This window comes from Prionailurus bengalensis, chromosome B2, assembly GCF_016509475.1.
Source record: "Prionailurus bengalensis isolate Pbe53 chromosome B2, Fcat_Pben_1.1_paternal_pri, whole genome shotgun sequence".
Lineage (NCBI taxonomy): Eukaryota > Metazoa > Chordata > Mammalia > Carnivora > Felidae > Prionailurus > Prionailurus bengalensis.
The window spans coordinates 98189030-98215006 of record NC_057349.1 but is presented as its reverse complement, the minus strand read 5'-3'; the positions used below and the strand labels follow the sequence as shown (position 1 = coordinate 98215006).

General features: G+C 37.4%; 1 protein-coding gene across 5 annotated transcripts in view; it reads left to right on the top strand.

The window, feature by feature from the left end:
- The window catches only part of SESN1 (sestrin 1), a 115413-nt gene that overhangs the window by 71550 nt on the left and 17886 nt on the right, over positions 1-25977 (top strand). The window contains exon 1 of one of the 5 annotated variants that reach the window (XM_043592068.1): positions 21658-21889. The exons of 2 other annotated variants lie outside the window; for them this stretch is intronic. In XM_043592068.1, coding sequence (XP_043448003.1) covers positions 21788-21889 — 102 coding nt within the window. In that variant the 5' untranslated portion in view covers positions 21658-21787. Of the gene's footprint in view, positions 1-21657; positions 21890-22092; positions 22856-22880; positions 23182-25977 lie in introns of those variants that run through there. 2 more of the 5 variants (XM_043592072.1, XM_043592069.1) reach the window with 2 other exon arrangements.

The following is a 25977-nucleotide window of genomic DNA, read 5'->3' as shown; positions in this document are numbered from 1 at the left end:
TTTATCCTAAATACACATTGTTCAAGCCCAAAACACCAAAAGAAAAAAAAATTGCATATTTCACAAATGCTGTGCTGAATAGTTGTTTACTTTATATTCTGAGTATGACAAGACTGCTGGTTCAATGTATTGTAACTCTTACTATGTAGTTCCCACTGCTACTATTTACTGATCATTTACTATTTACTGACCACTTATAGCCACTGTGCTTGATTTCATGTAATCCTGTGGCCCTCTAAAGTTGCTATACTATCATTCCCATTGTACAGGTCAGGACATCAAGGGTAAGAGAGATTTAATTTATCCTTGGACCCCAGGGTTGTTGGACTCTAATGACAAGGGTTTTTAGTCATTATACTTTACTTTTGCTTTATAAATGTTTAATAGTATAGTCTGAGTATCATTTTGTATCTGCATAGAAACACAGCTGGAATCAATTGTGAGAAGACCATGCTTACTAAATGCTTGTTTATGTATTATGAATGTTTCTCCTGTCCAGATGGCAACCTGATAGTATGAAGGTGTCAAAATATTGGCAGTCAATATTGTAAATTATTTATTTCTAGCAGTTTTCATTTTATCATATCTTGTTCTTATAGCAAACCCATCAAGTAAGTAACTCATTTTACAGATGAAAATTCTAAGACATGAGAAGATAAAATGTGCAGGGGTTGGAATCTAGATTTTTCATTTTAAGTTCAGATTCTGCTCATTTAATTGTGTGCTGCTTTAAGCTCTAGAGATAATTGCAGAAGGACATTTTGGAATGAAAACAAATAGAGGCATCCATCCACAAGTGCACAGTTACGAGTAAACTAATCTGTCTATAAGCATCTCCATCAAAACCATCTTTGACAACACCACCTTGCCTTGTATTTGTTTAGGTATAAAGTAGAAGGAAGCAATAGACTTCTTGAGAGTCTGCTGTCTTAGATCTACTGAATGTGTCTACTGCATTCCATTTCTACCGTCGTCTCTCTGGTTTATACCCCAGTTGCCTCCTGACTAGATCATTGCATTATCTTAAATTTAGCCTACCTGCCTTTAGCTTCCGCTCACAACTCAAACCATCTGGGCAAATTCTCCTAATCTTCTGAAATCAAATCTCAGTAACCTCATTTCCCTGCTTGAAACATTTTAATGATTCCTTGACTTCTTCCTTTCTTAATTCAAAGCCCTACTATACCTGTAACATAACTCCACTGTATGTATTTATTGGATTATAAGGCTCCTTAGGACTGGAATTGTGTTTCTTTAATCTTTGAATACTTTGAACTATTTTGTGTGGGTTCTTGCAAAGCACTGTGCTCTCTGTAGATAGTTGCTAAATGGAAATTATTAAATTATTTGATCCTGTTAAGGCCAAAATGTGGTTTTTAAAAAATTATAGGGCTGTTATCCTCAAACAGTGGTTATAAAAAGTTTATGTTCTTCCTACCTTTGCCATGACCCTAATCCAACTCTCCCCTTCATTAAGGGGCTTGGGTAGATAGAAGAAAAGGTTTGCAATATCTCTTCACTAAGATTGAGACCATCTTCCAAATAACATTCTTTTCTATTTTAGCATGCCTACATATGTATCTGTCTTCTCACCTGTTGATATAATTTTAGGGAAATGTTTACTGATCTTATACCCCTCCTTAATTCTTATAATTCACCCAAAGGGATGCAGTGCTGGAAAAGATGGGCCATTTCTTACCCCTAGAATTTTTGGTGTAATAAAGGAGACTGGCTAGCCCATTAGCTCTGACAGTGCAGAGATAAGTGCTGTGACAGAGGAAGTGCGTAAGGGGAACATCTAACCTGCAGAGAGGGGTTGAGGAAGGCTTCTCTAAAGCAATGACTTCTAACTTCAGACTGAAGGTGAGACATGGGCCGGGGTCAGAGGGAAGAGCATGTACAGAAGTCCAAGAATGATCCCTTTGGGTGACTGTCAAGTTAGGTAAACTTATGAGGCTGAAGAGGAAGGGGAGCGGTTAGCCTCACTACCTCTTCCTTAGATGTACAGTTTCCTTTGCTGTGTTCATCTCGCACACTTGTGAAAGTCCGTGCTTTCACCACTTTTGCCACTACTCAGAAATCTTTTAGGGTTCCATTATTGCCTCCTACTTTGTCCAGTCTCCTCCTTCACTGGTTTTCTGGGCTCCCTACAACCGACTCTAACTTATTTCCCACCGCTTACTAACTTACCCTCCTGCCAGAGCCAAAATAGTCTCCTTATAGTCTCTTGAGTTCCTGCAGCTTGTTTTCTCCTCAGTTCCATTCCCCTCTAGCTGCCTTTTAAGACTTTACTGATAGTTTCTACTCCTGAATATTTGCAGTTTGTGGCATGTCATTTAATGCATAATTATATGTTGCCCAGTATTGTCTTCTGTTTCTCAGTCTTTTATTATCAACTCGATTGTAAGTCCCTGAGGGCTGGCTCTGAAACTACATTTCATTTTATTTTATTTTTAATAACATTACTCAATTATATATGGAATGTTAAATGAGGAAGTACACTATGCTGAAATCAATAGCATCTTCACGCAAAAAGATTACAGAATTGCACTCAAATGATAGTGTAAGATAGTTTGAGCAAATAGAATAAATTCTAGAGTTCTCCTCACAATTTGAACACTCCCCTGAGAACTTCTGACAGTTTTTAAAACAGCATGATTACTACATGTTTTGTTTTCATTTTACAACCAATGAATGTAAATTTGAAAGTATGCTAAATGAATGTAAAACTTTAACAACACATATGTGTATATTTTCTGAATTTGAAAATTAAAGAAGTTTAAAAAACAGTAAATTAAAATCATTAGTGGCTTTGGTAAAAATTAAATATTTAAACTACATCTCTTCAGTTTTTAATACATTTTCAATTACATCATTGTCATGGGAAAAGAATCAATAAGGCAAGTGTTAAAATCATACATAAGGGAGCATCTGCCTTCCATGGTCAGACACTGGTTATACTTCAACTGGAAGGTCCCAGAACTGTATACCTATCTCCCCTGTCTGTAAATCTTCCTCGGGCCTCCTCCATGGAAACAATCTATTTTTTAAATGTCTAGTAGAAAGCTCATGACAGCCCCTTCCTCAGCTGTCAGGACTGTGAACAGGAAACCTTTTCCTTCTGCTGGTCTCAGCCCCAAGTTGTCGCAAAGTTCCAGCAGTGTCTCCGGAGTCCAGAGCAATATGTTCTCACTCTGGACAATGCACTAAAGTTCTGTAGTTGCATTTGTAACTGTTGAGAGATGGAAAGGAAAGGGCACTGGATCCGAAGGCACACAGACTTACTTTTGACCCATAGCTCTGCCACTTTTCAGTTTCATGACAAGTTTCTTCTTGGGTAACACAGGAGTGAGATCCATCTCACAAAGTTGTTGTGAGAAATTGCCAATCACTCTATGTGAAATTTGTGGACTGTAAAATTCTATACACGTTTTACTTTTTATTCCACAGTCCATATGTAGAGTCATATTCAGTATATAACATGAGATTTTATGGTTCTTTCCAAGACTTGAGGATCTTGAGAACTTCAGACATACATTTTTCCTGTGTGACTTATTGCTTTCTAATCCACGTTGGTTATTTTATTTTTTATCTCATTCACTTATTCTTACCTACCCTATCCTCAAACTCATGGATGAAATCATTTTAGGCAACTAAGAAAAGAATATTTTGAGACATGAAAAAAGTTCAGTTGCCTCATCTATAGAAACACTAAAGAATTCTCCCACTGTCTTTTTTCCCATTATACTCTGCATGCATAAGAACACATTATTAGCAGTCTGTATCTTTATATAAATGCTCTGGACATAGAGCACTGTTCATGCCTCTGTGGACATTTCATAGTCCTAAGTAGTTTTCTGATATCCTTGCTTCTCCAGAACCTATTCTTCTTCTTCTTGATTTTCATACCTCTCATTAGACCTGATTCTCCAATCACAGGGACCCTAGCAATGACTTCTTGTCAAGTACTAATGCTTAGATTCTGAGAGTTCCAGAGCTAGGGATCTTGTTCATGCTAATACAAGACCAAAGAATGGAGAATCAGAGGAAGCAGACATGTGAGTCTAAGTCCCAATTATCAGGAAGAGCTACAGCCAAGTTAAAAGGCCATTTTATTAATGTTTACCTGCCACCCGTGCTGGGGTGGGATGGGAAGGATGGCATGGGGGGAGGGGAGTCCAACATTCTGAGGGTAGTTAATGTCTAAGAACTTGTGTTATCTGTCACTCTTTGACTGTATCTAAGAATCTTACTTTTAGTCATCAGTGGCTAGGAAAAAGTCTTTCTAGGACACACAGCTCTATTATCCTTAGAAATAGTAGCTCTCTGAAATTCCTTGTAGCATTTAGGACCTTTCTTGCTACTTTAGTTCCCCCATTTACTGCTTATATTATTGCAGATGTTCTGTAGTAAACAATTTTCTTAAGCAGAGAAGACAGAAAAGTATCCTGAAATCATAATTTTTATACACTAAATCTCTGTTTTGGAGTAGGCATGAAATGGTAAGAATTTTAGACTATTAAGTGAACAATTTAGATCTAAATCTACATGAGATAGTTAATGTACATTTTTCAAAGTAATCTTCAAACTCCGCTCAAAGATGTCTTTTCTTTTTTTAAATGTTTGTTTATTTTTGAGAGAGAGTATGAGCAGGGAAGGGGCAGAGAGAAAGGGGGACAGAGGATCCGAGGTCGGCTCCTTGTGGACAACTGTGAGCCTGATGTGCAGCCCAAACTCACGAACTGTGAGAACATGACCTGAGCTGAAGTCACTGTCAACTGAGCCATACAGGCGGCCCCAAAGATACCTTCTCTAATGTCACCAATATGCACCATTGTGCAATTCCAGCATCATTTTTCATTTCTTCAACTGTAGATCTTTTGGAATGGTTGGGGGGTTATTTTTTGATACAAATAGCCATGGTTTAGGGGACTTTTTAAAAGGATCTCATTGTCCAACACACTGCTCCCATGGACTGTTCCTTTTCCTGTGTGAGGTCCTAGGACTGAGAAAATCATTTTTAGGTAGTGGACTCTCTGTTTCTGTGTTATGTGCTGCCCAGTTTTCCATGTGGCATCAATTAATACTGCTTTTAAGAAATGCCTTTTTATGACCCAAGGATACTGTAAGTAAAACTATGCTGTTTAACCCTGTTTTACTCCAGTATTTGCCTGCTCGAGTCTCTGGAAGAAAGACCATTTTACTTTTTGCTGTATGGTGTTTATGTAGTAGAACATCATCAGAGTACTTAATTTAACATGCATATGTACAGTGTACCAGCAGACTTCAGGGTCAGATCTGGTCCCTAGAACAGAAAAGTACAAATTAGCCCTGCTATTAGAGCTATGCTTCTCCACTCCCATTCTCCCCTCATCCCAAAAAGTTATCTGTACGTGGAATTTTTTATCATTATACAAGAAGATGAATACAATAGATATGTAAGAAAGTAAATACCACCCACCATAATCCCATTTCCTGGAGAGAAACACTTTATCAGTTTGATTTTCAGATGTAATAAAATTTATATAATCCAAAGGTATAACTTCTAGAAGAAAACAGGAAAAAAAAATCTTTGTGACCTTGGGGCAGGCAAAGGTTTCTTAGAATATACAAGCATAAAAAATTAAAGAAAAAAAATTGATAAATTGGATTACACCAAAATTAAAAACTTTAAAATCTATGCTCTTCAAAAGACACCATTAGGAAAATGAAATGACAAGCCATAGACTGGAAGAAAATATTCACAACCATATGTATCAAACAATTTGTATTCAAAATGTATAAAGAATACTTACAACTCTGTAACAAGAAGACAACAACCCAATTTTTAAAAATGGACAAATGAGGGGTGCCTGGATGGCTCAGTCAGTTAAGCATCTGACTTCAGCTCGGGTCATGATCTCGCGGTCTGTGAGTTTGAGCCCCACATCAGGCTCTGTGCTGACAGCTCAGAGCCTGGAGCCTGCTTCGGATTCTGTGTCTCCCTCTCTATGCACCTCCCCCGCTTGTGCTCTGTCTCTCAAAAATAAAACATTAAAATAAATTTTTTTAAATGGACAAATGATTTGAACTGAGACTTCATTAAGAAGATATATAAATGACTAATAAGCACATTGAAAGGTGATCACTATTTTTTTTTTTAATTTTTTTTTTTTCAACGTTTATTTATTTTTGGGACAGAGAGAGACAGAGCGTGAACCGGGGAGGGTCAGAGAGAGAGGGAGACACAGAATCGGAAACAGGCTCCAGGCTCTGAGCCATCAGCCCAGAGCCCGACGCGAGGCTCGAACTCACGGACCGCGAGATCGTGACCTGGCTGAAGTCGGACGCTTAACCGACTGCGCCACCCAGGTGCCCCGAAAGGTGATCACTATTAATAGTTACCCAAGATAGGCAAGTTAAATCCACAGTGAGATATTACTACACTAGGGCTTCTTAACCTCAGCACTTAAAGTTTGGGCCAGATAGTTCTCTGTTGTGAGGGGCTGCCCTATGTGTTGTAGGCTATTTGGTAGCATCCCTGGCCTCTACCAGCTACATGCCAGTAGCAAACCACCCACCCACCAGTTGTGAAAATGAAAAATGCAACCTGATGTCAAATGTTTCCTAGGGGGCCAAATCATCCCCAGGTAAGAACCACCACACTATACCACTAGATAGCCTAAAATAATATTTATCATGCTAACTGTTGGTGAAGGTGTATAACCACTGGAACTCTCAGACGGCTGGTAGTAATATTAAAATGGTACAACCACTGTAGAAAATGGTTTGGCAGTTACTTAAAAAGTTAAACCTATATTTATTATGGGAATCAGCCATTTCTCTCCAAGTCAAGAGAAATGAAAGCATATGTTCACATAAAGCTGTTCAGAATCCTTAGAGGATGTACTCTTTATTCTACATAGGTGAGAATTTTACCCATGAAATGAAAATCTCAAGTACAAGGAACCTTTTCTTTGTTGACTATATAGTATTTTACACACTTCCTTCTAGGATCATTTTGCTTTTTCCTGAAAGGAAGCTCCCTCAATGAAGACTTATTGGTGGTAAACTTACTTTTTATCTCTTAAAATGTGTTTCTTGCATTAGCTTTCTCAATAGACAGTTTCATATATTAATACAATTGAAGAGTGGCCATTTTCTCTCTCGGTGCTTTGAAGATACTATTCCATTGTCCTCTGACTTCCATTGTTAAAAAATAGTCCATTTAGTATCCCTTTGTAGATAATCTGACTTTTCTCTTGGATAACTTTTAAGGTCTTCCCTTTTTCTTGGAATTTTTCAGTTTTACTATATGTCAAGATATGAATTTCCTTTCTGTTATTCTGCATGGGATTCATTGTGCTTCCTGGAAAAAATGAGGATTGGTATCTTTAATCAGTTCTGGAAAATTCTCAGTCATCATCTCTTAGAATATTGCTTTTCTCCTTCTCAATATATGTATACAATATATCATTACTACATATATACTATGTAATTATATGTATACATTACACCTTCTATTTCATTCTCCATGTCTTTTTCTTTTATATTTTTGATCTCTTTGCATTGTATGCTACATTCTGAGTTATTTCTTCAGATTTACTTTCTAGTGTGCTAATAATTTTCTCTTTAGCTATGCTGAATATCAATTGAGTTTTAAATTTTAATAATTATAAAATCTGTATTTGATTCATTTTTAAATCTGCTTATTTTTTGATGGTTTCTTGTTCCTCACCCATACTTTCCACTTCCTTTAAAATAATAAAAGACATATAAAACTGGTATTCTGTATCTATAATTCTAACACCTCAAGTCTTACAGGTCTGAGTTAAGTGATTATTGTTTCTTCTGACCCTTACTAATGGTGCCTTTTTCATGGTATATTTTATTACTGTAAGCTCCTATTCATTAGAACTTTATCTCCTGGGATGATCTATATATCTGACTGGAGCCTGGGAAGATAACCAACCCCCTTTAACTGAATCCTTGCATTAGTTTTTGTTTAAGACCAGAAGGGTAATAGTAAGTTAAAGCCCCAACTTCTCATGTGCAAACCATTGTGTGTTTATGAATTTTCAGGGGATATTTCATCCCACCAAGAACAAAAGTTGAAACAGGCAAATTTTCTATCTCCTTTTATAGATGGGGTATTTTTCCTAGTTCATTTGTTCATTGGTAGTATAACTTCTTGGGGTTTGGCTTTATAATCGAGTCTCTGGTTTACCCCCCAGTTTCCCAAGTCCTAAGCTTTGTCTTCTCTTCCCATGCTATTGCTAGGTTACGGGATCCATAACTACCAGCCCCAGTAATTGTTACCTCTCTGGATTCCTCCTATTGGTCATTTTTTACTTCTAAGGATTTCTGTTATTTTGCCAGCTCAGCCACTATATTTTTTTATAGAAATACTGGTAGGTGTTTTGTTCAACATGAGTAAGAATCACTATTATGGAGGTTAGTTATTACCCTAATCTGTCAGAGAGTGGTGCTGTCAGAGCTCCTTAAGGCTTAGGACTAAGAATCTTTATAGTAAATGGCCTCCTACTATCATGCTGTCCAAGTTCTTATTTCTGCTTTTTAGAGTTTTTATGACTATTCCCTTGTGATTAAATGGTTGACCATCATACTTCCTCTGCTATCAATTGAAACAGTAGTCCCTACTCTCTTCTAAATTACTGTGGACTTAGAAACTAGATAAATAAGCTTGTTGTAATTTTGCACAAAGTAAAAGTTAACTGTCTTTAAGAGAGGTGGGCCAAAGGTTTTCCTCTGAGTATAGTACATACTCTTTAATGTATAAACTCTGTGGCATCTATTTTATGTCTTTTTTTGCTTGTTCTAGATTCTGTTCTTGAGATTGACCCCCAAAAAAGTCAGTTTGGTTATAATGAAGTATTTCTATATCAATAGTCTATAATCATCAGCTATTTTGGCCAAAGTTTTAAATGTGGGAGGAAACAGCGCGAGGGGTGTGTGTGTGTGTGTGTGTGTGTGTGTCTTAAGCAAGCATTGGATTTAATCCTACCACACAAATCACTGTGAATTCTTTCATTTTTTTTTTTTTTGAGTAGGCAATACAGTATTTAGCCAAAGAGAAAAACTGCAGTATTTTCTTATGTTTTAGGTCGATTAAAGTGACTATTCCTTTTTTACTTGAAAAAGTCTTTAAGTTTATATTTAAATTCTAGTTAATAAAGTGACTTTAATAATGATTATGGGCCAAATTGTCTTCACTTATGTTTTTGTTTTTTTCCTTTTACATAAAATGTTAAATTTATGCTAAAAGATAATTTTACTCATTTAACTATTTTGATGATATTTTAGTTAGACTCAAGCCTACAGCTTTCTCTTTGGTGTCATGTGTACAAATCTTACAATATAATGAAAATGTGTTTTCAAATACTTGTGTCATGTGCTGGTAGCTATAATTTCAAAGCATGATTAACATACTTCCACTCCCCAGACCTTTGCATCTAGAACAGAATGTACTCTCAACATAGCCCAAAAGGGGCATATAAATACTCTGAGGTTATACTTTAAAACAGTGAACACAACATAAGTACATCCACAAATAGTAATTATAAACTATATCCAAAACATAGTGCATGGTATTTTGTAGATTAAGAGACAGTATTAGTGTGGTAAACTGTCAAGTGGTAGAAGATATTCCTCATTCAGCATGACAAAATTTACAAAATTTTGTAAAGGTTCAGAGGGGACTGGAAGTAGGTAAGTGGAATAAAGGAAACTGGGATCTGATTTACATATATAAGAAAGGCAGTAGCCAGGGAGAAGGGATATTGAGAGATGCTATGGAGCATATCCTATTTTCGCAGTAGGCTCAGTCGGGAGCCAGTTCAGATTTCCTGGAGAAGAATGATGTTCTAAAGTTTTTTTGGGTGGGGGCAGTCCACAGAGGGTGGGATGAACAGTCAGTCATAGAGAAGAGATTACAGGTAAGGTAGGAAGGGATTAAGAGAAAAGTTTATGGTCCCTTGACCTCTTTCCTAATGGATACACAATCACTGGAATATTAACAGTGGAAAAAAAAAAAAAAACTAAAACCATTATCAGGCAGCATCATGGTATAGTAGAAAGAATATGCCTTCGGAGTCAGGCTTGAGTTCTAATCTTTACTTAAGCTGCTTGCTTGTTATGTGACCTTGGGTTAGGTACTTTCTCTGTTTCCTGTTTCAAAAATGAAAAGAGCATCTACCAAAAGTGTTATTATGAGGGTTGAATAAGTTAAAATGAATTAAATATTAAATGAGTTAAAACATATGTAAAATGCTTTAGAAGAGTACCTGATACATACTAATAACAATATGTGTTAGCTATTCTGTTAATATTATCAAATCTGAAACCACGAAGTATAGCATATATCTGCTTCTAGAACCAAATCTGGGACTAAAAATCTGAGTTATTGGTTTTAAAGCTCCTCATCAATTGGTACACAATTACCTAACTGCTAAATTAACTATCAAATGTTCACCATAATACACAATCCTGCTTTCCAAGCCTTTTGACCTCTTTGCGTTTGTAGTTTAAGGCATTCTTCAGTCCAGGTGCCCCTTTAGAAGCAAAAAGGCGTAGTGGGTCTAACTGTAAGCAATTACAAAAAGAAGAGGGAGGAAAAAGGAAGATGTGGATATTGTTCTCAAAGACCAACCGAGGGGGAAAAATACTTGTTTAATAATGCTTAATTAATATTGATTGAATGAATGTTGAATAAACTGGTCCAATATATTCATACATATAGAGGTTCATGAATTTAACCAAAAGATACACAACCAATCCCTGGTGTATAGAAATATGAGTGTTAAGTAATTGATGAAACTTTCAGTAACATTTGGGTGGGTACTGTTTAAAAATACTAAGATTTAAGAGTTCAAGGAAAATATGAGCTTGATGTAAAAGTGTGTCTTTCCCAAATGTATTGAAACTACCTTTTTCTTTCTTTCTTCTTTTTTTTTGCAGAAGGCATCTTTATTTTTTTTTTCTTCCAAATTTTTATGTAAATTCTAGTTAACATAGAGTATAATATTGGTTTCAGAAGTACAATTTAGTGATTTATCATTTACATATAACACTCAGTGCTCATCATAACAAGTGTCCTCCTTAATACCTATTACCCATTTAGTCCATCCCCCACCCATGAAACTACCTTTTTCTTGATTCAACATAGCTTTGTTATCTGTGACAATTGAGGATAGAGGAACAGAATGAAGTGAGGGTATCGCCAATAAACCCAGAACTAGTCTTCAAATATTATTTAACCCCCCCCCCCCACACCTTCCTTAAGTATACAGAATACAATGAACTGTTGAGGGGAAGTATACATACATACATTTTGGACAGCATCTTACAGTATTAGTAGCAAACCTCCTATGTCTTACAGTACAGGAAACAATTGATATGACAAGTCAAGCTGATCTACTTAAAATAATTATTTTTTAGGGAACTAAAACCAGCAAATGGTTTAAGCAGCACTTGAAGAAAAAACAAAAGGTGGTTCTTGAAGGTTTTTACAGAAAATATTGGTAACTGCTTTAGAATATAGATTTAGCAAGCCAAAAGCAAAATGAAGAAAACTATCAAGTATCGTTTTACAATGTTTATGTCTCTATTGCAAGTAACACTCTCAGTTTGAACAAATAACAGAGGTTAGCACTAAACATTACAGTGATGAAGTATGTAAGTCTTTGAAAATCTCTTCTAAATCCTCAGAAAATTTTCTTCTCAGGAGAATATGTATTGAGTGATAAAGAGGAAACATTGCATAGAATAGCACTATGGGGTCTGTTCAGTTTCCTTGCTTGCTTTGAAGGTTATATTTATTTGTGACTGTCATGCTCATATTTTTGGATTTGGACAATAACATTTCGTTGTTGGCTGTACCCCGCCCCATGAATTTTGGAAATTGAGTATTAGGGAATTTAAAAACAGAAGAATTTTTTCTTATGGATATTTCCACCCTTATCCTCTATCTACAAACAAGAAAGAAAATTTCCCAAAAAATTCTATATTTTATTACACTAATATTTTAAAGGTGACTTTAATGTATACAGTATCTGACACAGTAAGGATAAAAACAAAATTATCACTGTTATTAAAATCTATTTTTTTAAGGATTGGTGAAAAGATTTTAAATCTTTGTTACTTTTAACTCAGGACAGTATATCCTGTCTTATCACAGTGCTCTGCTCTGACACTATATAACTTTTTTAAAAAAACATTGAAGGTTGGACCTCATTGGTATCTGGAGTGGTTGAGTCCTGATCTGTCTGCTTTGTGGTTGGCTGACAGCTGTTGCTAAGCTTATTTTTTTTGTTTGTTTGTTCTTAGAGTTAAAAGTTGAGTGTGACCTATTTGAAATGCACCCTGCTTTTGACTCTGCTTTGCTCTTTTTCCTGGATCCACATACTTTTTTTTCTGATGTCTTTTGAAGTTTATATATTTTTCAAACCCACAAATTTGTAAATTTAATATACATTATTTTAGGGTTCTAAGGTTTTAATGTATATTTGTAATGTTCAAGTTAAAGTATTGTGTTTAGTTTTTTAAAATTTTGTTGAATACTTGAAAGTTGAAGTTTCTGACCTAAAAGTAAGTTCTTACTGTAAAGAACACATGTATTATTTAAGAACTTGCCTATTACAAACACAAAAGATGTAGTATCTTCATTGTTAATAAAAACCGTCTCAAAGTACTTCATTGTACTTTTGCTTCATTGGACATTTCTTAGGTCAAATTTTTGTGATTTAGGATAAAAGCTATTGGTCACACTGGCATGTGTGTCACTGAAGGATAAGATTGACTTTATTCATGTTTTTTTGGAGAAGGGCTAGAAGGATTGATAATCCTTTCACAGTTATAGACCAGATCCAGGACAGACTAAATGTAAGTTCTAATGGAAGGCAAGTTTGGTTTGTAATTCAGTGGACTGTCATAAACCATTGTGATTCTAAGAGCCTTTTCTCTTTAAGGCTCTATTTAACATTGGTGGGAATGAGACTTTGAGCGAACTCCCCCCTGCATTCTGCTGGAATCAGCAGAAATCCATGGATCATTCTCTGAACCTTAAAGCCTGACCCAAGCCTGGGGGAATAATGTAGGGAGCTACAGACTAGCATGGATCCTCCAAACCCACTATGAGTTCTAGTGGGCCGATCCAGAGATATGGTATATATATAAGGCAGTGATATTCAAATGCGTTACTAATTTTTTTTTGTCAGCGTAGTCTTCAGTCAAACAGTATTACCAGAATTATGATATATGCAATATATAAAACTGGCATGTTATTAATGACGTCTTTAAGTTCAAATAAATAAAGTTAAATTATTTATCAAGTCAGTGAGAACAGTGAGGCTATTTTATGTTTTAAACAAATTTGAAATTAAGGGCTATGGATTATGACTGCAGTATTATTTCTGTACTTTTTTTAATGTTTATTTTTGAGAGAAAGCATGAGTGGGGGGAGGGGCAGAGAGAGGGGGGGACAGAGGATCTGAAGCTGACTCCACGCTGACAGCAGCCAGCCTGATGTGGGGCTCGAACCCACAAACTGTATGATCATGACCTGAGCCACAGTCAGATGCTCAAACGACTGAGCCACCCAGGCGCCCCTCTGTATTTTCTTGTATGCATAATATCCAGGTAATCTGGATTCACACAGCAAAGCACCCTTACTGTACCTTCGCTGTCACTGCTAGTTTTACTCCAGCAGATGCAGAGACGCACGAATTTTTTTAAAGGCTGGAACACATTATACCCTTTCTAATCACACATTTACAAAAATGTTCAAACATATGCTCACAGAGACGGTGAAGGAAACTTTACTTAGTCCAGGAACTGAATTATTAAACAAATTACTATTAGGGTGGTTTCCAATGCATTTAATGTTGATTTACATTTGTAGTTTGCCTTGAAAAAGAAAGTTTAAGTTTAATATTTTATAATAACTCTAAAGAACTTGTAAGGAATGGATCCTAAGAAAAACAATTTGAAAACCACTGATAATGTAACAAACAAGCCTGGTGTAGGAGGAGGCCAGATTCTAGTTAGCTTAAAGCATATAACTCTTGATAAAATCAGGAATTATATTAACAGAGCTGAAATAAAAGTTTGAGAGAATATGAAGTTCACCTGCCCTTCATTTTAAATTTGAGGGGGCTCAAACTGGAAGGGCTGTTAAGAGATTTATAAACTGGGTTTCTGTTTTTTGTTAGTCTCTTTGTTTCAGGACTGGGCAGTAAACTAGATGACTCCCCATTGAATGCTCCCTAACAGAGTCCCAAGCTGTCTGCCAATCTGTGTGACTTATGTGAGAGGTGTAAGTCTAAATAAAATAGACACCCAAACTCAAATTAAGATATTTCTGCCTGTTCATAGGATTTAAGAAATTAAATGCATATAATTTGGCATTCAGTAAATATCTATAAATAATGATTGAATGCTAAGTGCTTACATAATATTAAGATTTCTGTTAATTGCTAAAATAATAGCCTTGACCTCTGTACATAAACCTATGCCAAAATGTACTTTTCAGATTAGAGTTACAACAAATTAAGAAAGAATACTACCTTCTCCAATTTGTAATATCTGAATAAAATCCTGTGTTAGTATTTCTCAATTGTTTGCCAAAAATTAGGAAAACCATATTTTTCTGTTATTACAAATGCTCTTGAATTATGTTCAAATTTAAGCTCATGTAAAAACAATTTTAAAATGGCATTCTCTCTGGGTTTTTTGTTTTTGTTTTTTAGTATTTTTAGCTATACACAAAGATAGTAGTGATAAGTAAAAATAAACATCTCTGTTGAACTACATTGGCCTGAACATATACGTATTCTGTGTACAAAGGGGAAAATGGCCCGGAGGTGCAGTGAGGATTCTGGAGGGCAGAAGAACAGATGGGAAAGTACAGTGAATGGCGTTTTATTTCTAAGATGCTTAATAACATGCAGGTAGTCTCTAGATGTGGCCTTGTACGTTGTGACCAGGTTTTACAATTTAACACCCTCTTGGAAAACTAGAGATCTCAGAAGAAGGCAAAGAAAGAAGGTAATTTAAAGGATTAAAGGACCCACAACTAGAGATTATTACAGGGATGGGGGGCCTGGGTGGCTCAGTCGGTTAAGCATCTGACTTTGGCTCAGGTCATGATCTCACGGTCCATGAGTCTGAGCCCCGTGCCCCACGTTGGGCTCTGTGCTGACAGCTCAGATCCTGGAGCCTGCTTCGGATTCTGTGTCATCCCCCCACGCCCCGCCCCTCCCCTGATCGTGCTGTATCTCACTCTTTCAAAATAAATAACTGTTAAAAAAAATTAAAGATTATTACAGAGGAACTGAGTGGGGGTCTTTGAGTTCTATAAGAAAAGCACATATGTAGATCCCTATTCACTACATGCTAGTAATAATCATGGTGGGGGTGGGCAGGAATAGGGAGGTCAGGATAGTTGTTACAAATAAAAAAATAAAAATAACCTGATAAAAAGATTTTAGGAGCACCTGGCTGGCTCAGTCAGAAGAGCATCTGACACGTGATTCTTGATCTCTTGGATGTAGAGACTAGTAAGAAAAAAAATTTTTTTTAAATTATAGGTTACATACTAAAACCAGTTCTTGCCTTGTGCCTACAAACAGAAGTACTTTGAGAATTAAAATATATATATTTTTTTTTCACATATGTTTTTAGGTAGAGTTGAAATCCAGCTCCTCAAAAAGCATTTTAAAAATTATACAATACAGTAGTATATGTGCACAGAGAAATATTTTCCACTTGAATATGTCATATATTTAGTATCATTGGTTACCTTTTTTTTTTTTTGAGTTTGTATCACTTCCTTTTTCTCTTTCTTTAAAGCTACAGTAGTAGTTCCTACATACATATGGGATAAAGTCCAAACTCTCAATTTCCCACCACACCTGAACCTCAACCTATTCCAAATTATACCAATTCCTTCTTATTTAACTCAACAATAATGCTGAAAAGTAATTCACCTGTAAAAATTGTAGCATTTTTGTATGAGTTCTCCCATTTAATTTTGAGATCTCAACAGACACTTTCTTTTCTGTCATTTCACCTTAGGCCTAAAGGTGTTTAAGCCAAATTTGGTTACAGAATGCTCATGAATCTTGTCAAACAATGGTATGTATTCAGGCAGCATCTGACTTGTAAGTACCTGCCTGACTTAACAAATGAACCAAATACTCCATTGCCCAAACCTATATAGCTAGCTTAGCAGTGCAAGCAAAGAAAAATCAAAGAAGCTTGGGAATATCTGTGGATTCCCAAGAAGAAGATGAGGAGAAACTATGAAAAACAGTAGTTGCTTTAGCAAAGCTGAACCCAAGGACAAGCTGATTCCCAAGCACAGCCTGCCTGCCTGGATAGTGGACCCCAAACCTCCAAAAATGTTTGTCTAGATGGCCCAAATCTTTCATAAACTTAATATCATTATTGAGGTAAGTTTTTTTTTTTAATAGAAAAATCTCTGTGAAGTTCATTCATTATATACTTATTGAGGGTCTACCATGTGCTAGGCACTTGGGCATTGGAAATACAGCAGTGAGCAAAAAAGACAAACATTCTGATTTTACAAAGCTTATATTCTGTTGAGTCAGACTAAATAAATTACTATGAGATATCAGTACCTCCTACAATGAATAGTATGAATTGGTTTAGGAAGACTGCTTTCTTCCTAGCACTTAACCAGTTATTCTAAGAGGAATAGGGTTGGTATGAGGACCTTTTAGTAGACTTAGGTAGAGTCTTAGGGTAGATTTAGGTGAGTTCTGTAGAGAAGGAGCTCTAGGTAACATGAGGTCACCAAAGGCCTGGGAAAAGACACCAGGAGGACAGGGATAGAGTAGAGGAGATAAGCTCTCAAAGACCAAGCTCACTCATTCCATGATTTTATTTTTTAACGAGATCTCATCCTGAATATAAGAAAGGAAGATAAATTTTTTCTTCTTCATTCCCTCTTTTCTTGTCCTCAGAATCAAGAACTGAGACTAATACTGGAACTAGAGTGTTTTATGCTAAGCAAAATTAATCAGTCAGAGAAAGATATCATATGGCTTCACTCATATGTGGAATTTAAGATACAAAACAGATGAACATAGGGGAAGGGAAGCAAAAATAATATAAAAACAGAGAGAGGGACAAACCATAAGAGACTCTTAAATACACAGAACAAACTGAGGAGCTGTGGGGGTGGGGTGGGCTAAATGGGCAATGGGCATTAAGGAGGACACTTGTTGGGATGAGTACTGGGTGTTATATATAGGTGATGAATCACTGGATTCTACTCCTAAAATCATTATTGCACTATATGGTTAACTAACTTGGATGTAAATTAAATTTTTTTTAACTTTTTTAAATAAATAAGAATGGTGAGAGCTTAAAAAAGAAAGAACTGAGACTAATACATAGTTATCAAAATTTGTAAATTATTCATTAAAAGAAGCAACCCAGCTTCTGCTGCTTTGGATTCAGATAGACCTGGGTTCTAATCCTTAAAGGCAATTTACTACTTTTATAATCTTGGATGATTTACCCATGCTTTATGAATTTCTGTTTTATAAATTTGAAAATAGGAATAATTATCTGCTTTATATATGTCAATTGCTTCAGTGTCTAATGGGTAGGAGTTAGTAAGTTACTGGTCTGATTAACCTGGAAAACCTGACCACAATTTAACATGCTTGTTCTTTAGGGGAAAGTGATTTTCTAATTTAAAGCTACTGACATTGTTTGGAACACTGCTTGTTTACAAATGTGGGTGATGGCCTATGTTTCTAAAACCCTATCAGAGATTTAAAATTGTGCATTTCTAAAAGAAGAAACCCTAAAGAAAAGAATAAGGCAAAGATCTGTCAACATTCTTGCTCCTTTATAAGTGATAAAATTCTAAAAATTAAATTGAAGAAGTGAGAAAAGTAGAGGACAAATAAGAGAACAATGTAAAATTAAAGTTCAGTGCTAAAAGGATCTCAATGTACTCAAAACATGTCGAAAGGAAAAAAAAGTGCTTAGCAGACAAGCTATATATATAAAAACAGGAAGATATGAGCTGGAGGAGAAAAATCTTGACAAAATTAGTAAGCAGAAGTAATCTTATAAACCAGCATTCATTCTAAATAAAATGTTTTAAATGACAATAGGACATTTTTCAATAATGCTTTAAGCCCACTCTTAAAGGAGTTCTTTGGCTTAATGGATGAAATCACTGCTATGTGTGTTTTCTAACCAATTACTAAATATAATTCCTTTCTACTGAATAGATCTACAAATCTGTGGTACTTTAATATAATTCCTTTGGTTAACAGGAAAATTCAAGGTTTAATATGTGGTCCATGGAAGTGTGATTATGCCTTTTGGCCTGATAAGTATTCATTCTACTAAAACGTATCTATTATTTTCCATGAATTAACTATATTTCAAAAGTCTAATGGATGTAAGGAAGTCACTTAGGAGAACAGCTAATTTGAAATTTATTTCCTCGGTTTCAAAAATAAGAGTATGAGGCATGATTTCCTTTCTCGAGAAATGTATTATGTTGGAGAGACAAAATCTACCTTCATCCCTACACTTTGCTTCATTCCCATTGTTTTTCAGACCTCCCTGTTGCCTTGCCAGAATTGCCTCAACAGCCTTCCTAACCATCTTTCTGCCTCTAATTTTGTCCCTTCCAATATATTTTTTTAAACCTTAGCTGAAATGCAAGTCTGATGTCTTTCTACTATTTAAAACTTGCAAGAACTCCACAGTACTCTTAACAATGAAATTTACATTCTTTAAAATAAAGCTTGAACAAGGTCCCTCCTTACTGTTGATTTTTTACTTGAACTCTATCACTGTCTTCTTCCAGACCCAATAAACTTCCTTTATTCTGCTTCCCTATTTGGACCATTGTCTCTCTCCCTGGCCTCTGGGCCTTTGCACATGCTGTTTCCTTTGTTTAGAACTCTGTCTCTATTCTCTCAAGTCCCCTCTCCTACCTCCCCCAACCCCCAATTTCTTGCCAAAGCCTCTCCACTAATCCTATAAGTCCCAGCTCAGATGTTCCTCCTTCAGAAAGCACAGCTTCAAGTCCAGACTCTCTAATACATCATAGTTCTTAGCTCAGATAAAGTCACTTAACACCACTCTGCTTTTACATAGTATATCAGCTTATTCTTGAGAAAATTAGAGTTGAGACCATTACTACTAATGACAAATGCAAAAACCTCACTTTGATACAACTGCATAAGTCTACCAAAAGATTTTTAGAGGAAAGGAAATATTTCAGAATTACTATTACTTCTTGGATTAAGTATCAGGTTTCTTCCTAGAAATAAATAATGTTAGAAATGTTTAAGTAGCAGACTTTGTAAAGTAACTGCTGGCCTATAATGATAACCTGTGGTAAATATCAAAAGTTTAGTCCTTTCCAGTTACTGTTCCATGCTCAGTTTTCATTTTTTTAGCAGATGTTTATTGCATGCCTATGACATGCCTAACACTAGGGGTTCATTAGGAGAAACACCTTCAGGACATCTGGCCTACTCAAGAAGTGACACAATGATATTTTCAGGTTAATACATTGGTTGGAATTCTTGGTTACTATAGATTTATTTGGAGGCAACCCTTTTATGTTGAGAATAAAGTGACTAATTCACCATGCTGCTCTATTGTAATAGAGCAGAAATTATTACTCTTTGAAGAAATTATGTCAGTCTTTTTAGAGACCATAAAGGAATCTTGACATTTAATGGCTTAAAGGTCCTCAGTAAACCATAGAATTATGAGTTAAAATTATCTTTCTTTTTTTTTTTTTTAAATTATCTTTCTTTTTATGTAAGGCAGCATCAAAGTACATAAACTGGAATTTTCTGGGGGGAAAAATTCTAATTGCGGCTTCCTATACAATTTCAGTGTATACCTCTTCAATAAATATTTATCAAGCTCTAAGTATCAAACACTATATATAGTTTGTAGTTTTGATTTGTATTTAATTATTTTGAACCATTTTTGGGTTAGCTAAATGCTAGTCTCTCATTAAAAAATAGAAAGGTAAGCATTCTCCATTTTGCAAATGACATAATTTTAATGTCATAAACAAGGTTATGCCCTACTAGACAACTCAGCCCCATTGTTGTATTCCTTCCAGAAAATAAAAATCACAGCTCAACTCTTCTAGAAGCAAAGTCATCATTTTCACTTATTTCTCATTATCTAGCATTATAGCTCACAACCTCATATATCAAGTCCATTTATGTTTCCAAGGTATTCATCTACAACCAGTTTATTTTAGAGGGTATGTCCTATTGCTGCAAACTGGATGATTTTCTGGGCTTATTTTTGCTGCTTGTTGGTTTGTGGCTGAGTGGGCATTTGATTATCCTGTTTGCTTTTGTGGCTGTGCTCAGAAGAAGAGAAAGCTTGGAAGCCTCTGTAGCCTTTTCTTTTATGTTATTATTAACCCAAAATTGCTTTTCTTGACAGCAAAGATATTTTGTGTGCTTTAGCAATTTATAAAAACAGTGTATGAGAATATACAGTATTTATCTTATTTATCTGGAGAAGATTTAAAAAATAACCATTTTAACTTGCTTTTAAAATACATTTTAAGAGCTCTAAGAGTAAATCTTCTCTGAGACATTGTAACCTCCACTCTTAAGACTGAAACTTATTTGCATTTAGGAGTCCTGGTTCTGTGTCTGTCAGTATTTATTGATTTAAACTCCGCTTTTTTCCTTTTGTCATGATGTTCCAACTTTTTTTTTTAAACCTGGACATGTAAGCTTTTGAAAACGCAAGAGCAAACATGCAAAAAGAGATCTAATTTAGGAGGTGATTTTTTAAAAGAAGTTAATGAATCCATTTAAGGAAATAGTGTTCACACAGGATTTGAGAGATTTGCGACCCAGGTCCAACAGTGTCAGTTATTTACGATCCTTTTTAACCTATATTGTCTCAAGTTCCCCATCGGATTTCAGAGAAATTCTTTCTTTAGAACCCAGGGCACTTATGGGAGAATATTAGAAATGTTAAAGCCTTGGAATATACTTGCGAGGAAAAGGGAAATGCAGACATTGGCTACCAAGCCTTATTATCTGTGTAGAAGAGTGTGATATTTATAGTTTCTACATAGCTTACCAAAAATAATTTTATATTGAATATAGGCCATGGTCCCATACTTGTTGCAGCATTCCGGGCCCATTCAGCGTTGTTTGCGCATTACTGGAAAGGCTGAAGGGGATTTCAACAGTTTATAAAATGTAAAGCGAACTTGGTTATTTATTCCTGGTGGTGCAGGGTCCGCTTAGAGGTGGGCTGCTCTTTGGCTCAAGGTAAATGAATCCGAGTGGGTGGGAAGAAGGGCAGTCTCTCCGCTGCTGAAGCTGGGGGCAGGGGCGCGTTCGCCTTTCCCAGACGCCCGAGTGCTCGCGCCCCACCCCAGCCTTAAGGCAAGCCCACCGAGCCAGTTCTGGACGCGAGAATTAGCTCCTGGCGGAGAGCTCCGCCGCTCGAGGTTGTTTTTCCCCGGCCGCGTCGGACCGCCCCCCAACGCCCGCCCCTCCGCGTCAAGGGGGCGGGGCTCCGCGGCGCCGCGGGCCGGCATTGGCGCGGGGAGCCGCTGGGCCGGCGGAGTGACGGCGGGGGCGGGGCCGCGCGGCTTGTTTGCTCGCGCCGCGCTGCCGCCGAGGTCCGCGCTGCCTGAGGCGCTGCAGCCCGGAGCCCGGCCGTCCGGTCAGCGCTCGCCTTTTCCGCGCCGCCGGGCTTCTCCTGCGCGTCCGCAGCCGGTCCCCGCGCCGACATGCGCCTGGCCACCACCGCGAACCAGGCGTACACGGCCTCGCTGGCCGTCTCGGAGCTGCTGGGCTGCAAGCAGTGCGGCGGGGGCCGCGGCCAGGACGAGGTATCCGGGCGAGGGGCCGGGCGGGCGGGTACCCGGCACAGCTGCCCGGGCTGCACGGAGGTCGCGATGCCTCCCCGCCTTCGTACCTAACAGCTGCGGAGAACGCTCCGCATTGGAGAGTGCCCCGGGAGCAACCGCCCGGCCGGCCGCCCTGCCCGGCGGGGGGCGTCTCGGGCCGGCCCGCGCCCCTCAGGTTGAAGGGGCGGCCTGTGGTGGGAGGGGAGACGGTTTCCACCGCGAGCCGGCCCCGGGAGAAAATGCTGAGGCTGGCAGACACAGCTGCCTCGGTCATTTAAATGGAAGTCTCCAAAACGTAAATAACGTCGTCCTGTGTGCAAGTCTCCACAAGTCAGAACCGAACAAAGCTCCAGTCTTAGGGTAGAACAGCCTGTGGATTTTTCTCCCCTCGGCGTCTTGTCAGAACATTATCGGTGACCCCCCCCCCTCCCTTGGCCTCCTACTCAAAAAAAGGGGGGGAAATAACATTTGAGTCGGTTAAAAGCTGCTGCCGCCTGGAACACGTATGTTCTGCCGGCTCTATGACGTTATGCACCGCGCTTACCCCTGGTTGTTAACCATCCCCGTTGCGCCTGAGACGGCCTTCAGGAGAAAGCGGTTCAGTTGTGACATTTTGTATTTTTCCCAAGGGCTTGTGAATAACGGCCCCATTTGAAAGTTGCTAGTACAGCTAACCGAAATCTGAGCCTTTAAAAGGCTTTCGTTCAAAAGGTGACAAAGGAGAAAGAGAAACAGTCATTAAAGTTTGAATTGAACTCAGAACGCTGGGTTGCCATCGGTCACGAAATCTAGGAATGTCTCCGCAGCGTTGCCCCCTTAGGGGACTCCGTTCTAGTGTTTCTGTTGTTTCGTAAGTGGAGACTGCGTGGCGAGTGGACTGCATGGATTCACGCAACTTGAAGAGAAGACCTCGTGGGGGCTGTAGGACGCACTTTCCTGGATTTTAACGTTAGTGGGTACATGATACGCTCCCCATTGTGTACACATCATGCAGCAACCTAAACACCAACAAAACTTGCTCTGCCTGTTGCTTTGGAAACTCTATCAAAGAAACAAAACCCTGTGGAAGTGTTGACATCCCATTTCTGGTTTCCGTTTGCAGGCCATAACAGATCTTTTCTCATTCTGACTAGAGGCGATCCCCAGTCGCGGAGCTTGAATAGCTGTCATTTCTGATGGTGTTTGGGTGCAGAATCCCGGTTCTCGCCCAGATCTAGAGTCTCTGAATATAGCCGCGAAAACTGGAAGATGAAGGGATACATTGTAGCTCGCTGGTTGGTTTCCGTGCCCGTGGGATTGTGTTTAGGAAACTAGGAAGCCTTGCGGAGTTGTATTTTATCACTTTTAACACATCCGACATGTGGGAAAATAAGTCAGGAAGTAGTGCTTTATAGGAAAACTATTCATTTTACAAAAGAATTAATAACACGAGTCTTTCAACTAGCATGCCTCCAAATAAAATGCTTTAAAATGAAACACTTTTCAGGGATGGAACTCCTGACTAAAATAAAGGGCACACACATGGCCTAAGTCAGCCTTACAAATCCAGTACTTTGAAGTCAGTGAGGTTTTTGTTTTGTTTTGGTTTTTTGTTTTATAGTTTTTTTTTTATTTTTTTTTTTAAATATGTTTTATAGAAGACCAGAGACTGGAAAAAGAGGTACCTGAACTTTCAGTATTTCCAAGTTCCCAAGCAGAGGTAATGACAATGTTAAAAGAAGCACCAGTACATTTGTTATAGCAGGAATATATTTTTGTTCCTTCTACATCTTTTCATTTCTGTTCAAAATTTTTGAATGTCAGAAGCCTAGCACCAGCTCTAGGAAATGATTCTCCTAAAGAAGGGAGAGTGGGGTGGGAGCTTTCACTTTTTACACAATTTATTGTTGCCTAGTTGAAACACATACTGCTTTTGTAGTTTGTTTTTTTTTTCAACCAAAATTAATATGAGCATCGTGGTTATTGGTATAAGACGTCTGGACAGTTTTTTAAAAGTGCCCCAAGCCCAGTGAGAAAAATGATTCAAATGACTTAATCATGTTTACTTTTCCACTTGTTTTGCAAGTGGGTAGACACTAGAAGCTAAGGAATGCTTTTATTTTGCATTTGTGGCACATCACTGTCTCACTTAAAGGAGGGTATTGCTGTAGATTCCTAAATGTATCTCTGACCAATTTGGAAATGATCAGAGCAGTACTTTTAGCATGCCAACACTGATTCCTTATGTGATACAATACAGATACAGTGTTTCTGTGGTACTGTCTACATTTGCTAAGAATTTTCATATTGTGAAAATGAGTGTCTTAGTATTACATGCTACTGAAGAAATAGATGTTATGTCAGAGATTTGCAGCGGTGTTGTCATGGCAGAGGCTGTTGCTGTCTTTTTCAAAATGCTGATTAGGAGAATTGTTGAGAGGAAAGAACTGTTAGTTCCCATGTTCGTTTTTCCAGCCACACCTTCACCAAAGGCCTGTGAGGTTTGTGCTGTGATTAGCATCTACATCTGCTTTTTAAACAAGGCCATTTGCTATCGGCAGTTCTGTGTCTTAGAATCTGGATTGGCCAAAACGTATTCAAAGTCTGTAATTAATTTTCTTCAACAGCAACAGATAAGGCATAATTGAAATAACGTTTAGGAAATTATGAAATGCAGTTAGTTTGGCTTATGATCACCCTATTGAAGACCTGTAGTAGCTTTTTAAAATCAATACCTGCTAGAAGATAGGGTAGTGGCTAATTTGTCATGTTGACTAGGAAAAGAAGTATTCAGAAAATGAGTTTTCCAGAAAATTAGCCTTTTAGAAACCAAGAATACTATTGCATAACAACAGTGATATCCAAAAGGACCTTTAAGGTGTCAAAAACTCTTACAGAGGCTCAAAAGAGTAATAATGACAACTCTAGAACCAGATTTCCTAGATTCAACCCCTGTCTGCACCACTCACTAATACTAACTGAGCTAGGTACTTGATTTCAAATTACATATATACGTATAATTTATAAATTATTATATGTGATTATTTTATGTTTATAATTATTGTATGTTACATAAACATTATATAGAATTTGATATATATAGAAATATATATCATTTATAAAATCATCTCCTTCCTGCCTGAATCTGGACTAGGATATGGTGGAATGGAGTCTTAGAGCTCATCAGTTGATATTCTTGTATCTCTCTCCTGTACCTAATCTATTAAGAAACAGAACAAAGGACATTGAGTAAGCCTTCAAATATGGAGAATAAGTTGATGTGAGTCTAGAATAGCACTCACTATATTTCCCATTAAATTAGTCGATCAGTCCTTTTTGGGAAAGACTTTATTTTTTTTAAGTATATCAGTGTCTCCCTTCCCCCAGTCTTTTCTTTCACTTCCTCTCCTTTTCCTTCCTGCCATTTCCCTTTCTGCCCTTAAGGAATGGCACAGACCTCTCACAACTTCTTCATCTTAATAGGAAATTGACCCTGGTAGTCTGGATGTGAGCTGGGTACAATTCTGTTTTATCCGGAACTAGACTTAGGTAAAATAATGAAATTGGAATCTTGAATGTCAGAGACTTCTTTCCACTCCTTTCCTTTCTTCAGTTTATCTTCTCTTCCATCTCCAGTTTTCTTGCCAGACTGGTACCTCATCAGGGAATTAATGTAACCTCAACAATAAGAGATTATTAGCATAATTGGTCTATAATCCATTCCCAAGAATGTTTACTTTTAGTTAACATCCTGCTTTAAAACACGTAGTTTTTCACTCTGAAAGAATGTTTGTCTAAAGGAACTGTGAAGGAAGGTTTTGCCCACTGAAGGGAAGGAATAGGGGAGACAGTGATACAAGTATGACCATTAAATTTGGCTGTCGGGGTAGACTTTCAAAGACATGAAAAGTATATAGGACCATTGGGAAAGGTCTTTGCTATACTTATAGGAAAATACTCCATTCTGAAACACTGATAGCCACTTTCTTTGAACTCTAAACTATTGTTTTATGATAGTTCAGTATGTAAAGTATATATTTGGTATAGAAACAAAACTAAAATAATATAATTCAACCTTTTTGTTTTGAGGT